The following is a 3,011-nucleotide window of genomic DNA, read 5'->3' as shown; positions in this document are numbered from 1 at the left end:
GTTGTTGCTAACTCTGTAGCTCATTTGCTGCGCCGCACCAACAGTGGAAAATCCACCACTGTCCAAGATTAATTAAAAATAACACCTTTAGAATCAAATAATTCACTGTTCGTTTAATCAATCCTAAAAAATTAGGTTGTAGAAGCGTTAATTTTTCAAAATAATCAAGTAAGTTAGCGGTTTATAATTTATCCAGAAAAAACTGAATTRGCGTTTTCAAAGATAATAGCAGAAATGCTAAATTGCTAGATGAAAAATAGACATGCTATATTAGCACATTGGTGGAAGTTTGCCCACCTTTGTCCAGGAGAAATAAAAAATAACACATTTGAAATCCAGTATTTAACTGTTTGATTCGCTGACTCTCAAGTCTCCTTCATTGAGGTCCGAAAACATCGCAAGTTTCACCCATTGCTCTTCCATTTTTTCATCTCTCTTCAGATTGGGTGTTTGACCCGCCTCGATCCGCCAACCGCAACAAGATGGAGATCAGCTGCATCACCAGCAACATGCATGAGATGAGCGACCTGGCTGAGCGGCCGCGGCTGCTGGAGATGGGTTACGTATCGCTGAACCACACCAGCCGGCCGGAGGAAACCGTCTTCACCGTGGACGAAACCCTCCAGCGCCATCTTCCCGACTCTCAGTCCGGGACTTAAACGTGACTTCCTGTTGTTGTCCTGAGAGAAACAAAGCAGCCTTCTTCCTGTTTGGGGTGGAATCACCAGTTGGTTGTGGGTGGAAGCTTTAATCCTTTGCGGCTTGGCCTGCAGGACAGCAGCTGACGCTGCGTGACGTTGGGCCTCGTCGCCGGAAGCTGGTGTTTGTTTTAATGGGTCTCCTTCATGTCAGGATCAGTGAAGAGAAGCAGCACCAGATTCATTTGGGTTACAGATGGACTGTCYCGCCGGCCCCCATGCTTCATCCCTGTCATCATGACCTTTTCAGTACCAMGCTTTAATGTATTTCACTCTGTATTCACATTTATCACCTGAAATATGCACCTCAGTGCTCAGTAAATTAGTGTTAACTTTGCATCAGACTGGTCTTTCTGTGCACAACGTTGTTAATACCGAGGCAAAAAATATCCACCTTGAAAAGCCTTTTTGTAGCGTCATGCTATTAGCTTGATGTGAAAAAGTGCTAAGTCACCGCTGAGCGTTTTGTTCCACGCAAATGCAAAAAAACAAAAGAGCTTTGGCGAAAACGATGAATGTCAGCGTAGCTTTTTCAGTGTCCGTTTACATGTTTAACTCACTTTTAAGGGCTGCATGCTGCTGCTGACACTAAAACCTCTGCATGCTGTGATCATCCTCTCAAGCACATACAGCAGCTGTAAGGTAAAATATTATAAAAATACTGTTCCCACTGTTTCCTGTTATTCCTATTAACACCTGGTGAACAAAAAACCCTGAAAAAATATCAGTTTTTTACTTGATGCTGTCAGTCACTGTAACCTTTTTCAAATTTATGAATCAATAAAGTTGTAGATGAGACGTGTTTGTTACCGTGAAGCTAGCTAACTAGCTAGTTATGAACAGTTTCCCTTTTTATCTAGCTATCTACCTGTCGAGATAGATAGCTATCAATCTATGTTGCTATCTAGCTAGCAGTATAGCTATCTATATAACTATACAGTTTGCTACACAGATAGCTAGCTCACTAGCTACAATGAACTGTTTCTGTGTTTAGCACAATTAACTCTGCTACAAAGATAAATAGATAGGAAGTTTTTGTTCCTAGATACATAGCCAAATAGCTTTGCCAGATAGCTACAAAGGTAGCTAGACACCTACATAGTTGACCTGATAGCTGCCTAGCCAGCTAGATAGCAACATAGATAACTAGCCAGCTAGCTAGATATAAACATAGATAACTTGGACTTTGATGATGTGTGCATCAGTATAGGTTTTCTACACCCAACCATTCGTTGACAACTTTGCCGCCTTCGAGGTTTCTCCTAACTCTGACCAGCTGCTGTCCTCCGAGGACGCAGTGAAAATGCAAATGAGCAGAGCCTGCAGATCACACACGTGTTCGATGTGGACTGAATTTAAAATAAGGCTATCAGTGTGACCTGTCCAGGGTGTGCACCACCTCCTCTGAAGACAATGGCTGGAAGGATAAACCGTGTTTACAATTCTTTAACCAGGCCAGTCTACACGTCTCCCACAGTTATGGTAGATTTGTAGTTCTATAGCTTCCCACTTAGAAATGAATGCTACCAAGATAAGAGCCAGAATCTCTTCTATCATTGTGTCAAACCTTTATTTGTACATCTTGCAGTCTGGTCCTAGCATAGCTATTTGTCATAYAAACCACTTACAGGTCAAAAGAAGAAAATCGAGTGTTGTGGGTAAAACAGGTGGACAGCTATCAATCTATGTCTGTCACTGGCTATGCTAACTATGCTAAAGCTTCAGCATAATTAGGTAGACAACTATAGAGTCAACTCAGTGTTTACATAGGTAGCTAGCCCCACAAATGTTTGTTGTCAGTTTTACGCTTCATGTATTMGATTAGTCTTGCTGCCAGGCATGTCTGATCCAGCAGCACCAGACATTATTCTGATAAAAAGAATATGCATCTTAATATAAATGTTTACTGCTTTTAAACTACAACTGTGTTTTCATGATGCAGCAACTTTCTCCACATCTATAAATTACTTAAATCGTGATTTATTTATTGTTCACAAGACTTTGCAATGGCATCATTTAGGACAGAGATTTATTTTCAGATCCAACAATTTGAACACATCTCATAAGGCCGGTTCTCTCTGTTTATTACTGATTGTTGGGAATGGAAATCCCGATCGATGAATCATAATTTGTATTGACACACGGAGCATAAAATCAGCCAAGAAAAGCATTCAGACTTTACTTATTTTATTCACTTTCAGCGCTGAAAGGAGACGCTTTTACCATTACATCCGAGAAGAGTTTCTAAAAAAGTCTGTAGCGTCTGAGGAGAAAGAGGAGGGTAGCTGATTATATGGACTGAAGACACTCCCT

The 3,011-nt window shown here is 41.1% G+C and overlaps 2 protein-coding genes across 4 annotated transcripts in view; one reads left to right on the top strand and one right to left on the bottom strand.

Annotated features, from left to right (window-relative positions):
* The window catches only part of LOC103463137 (uncharacterized), a 7,097-nt gene extending 5,601 nt beyond the window's left edge, over positions 1-1,496 (top strand). The window contains exon 3 of the mRNA XM_008406324.2: positions 442-1,496. Within this exon, the coding sequence (XP_008404546.1) occupies positions 442-659 (218 nt within the window). The 3' untranslated portion in view covers positions 660-1,496. The remainder of the gene's footprint in view (positions 1-441) is intronic.
* Positions 1,497-2,251: 755 nt separating this feature from the next.
* comp (cartilage oligomeric matrix protein) overlaps positions 2,252-3,011 on the bottom strand; it is a 25,310-nt gene continuing 24,550 nt past the window's right edge. For all 3 annotated transcript variants that reach the window (XR_533474.2, XM_008406322.2, XM_008406323.2), the window contains one exon: positions 2,252-2,786. The gene's annotated coding sequence lies outside the window, so the exon portion shown is untranslated. The remainder of the gene's footprint in view (positions 2,787-3,011) is intronic.

Source organism: Poecilia reticulata, linkage group LG4, assembly GCF_000633615.1.
Source record: "Poecilia reticulata strain Guanapo linkage group LG4, Guppy_female_1.0+MT, whole genome shotgun sequence".
NCBI lineage: Eukaryota > Metazoa > Chordata > Actinopteri > Cyprinodontiformes > Poeciliidae > Poecilia > Poecilia reticulata.
This window is presented reverse-complemented; position numbering and strand designations above follow the sequence as displayed.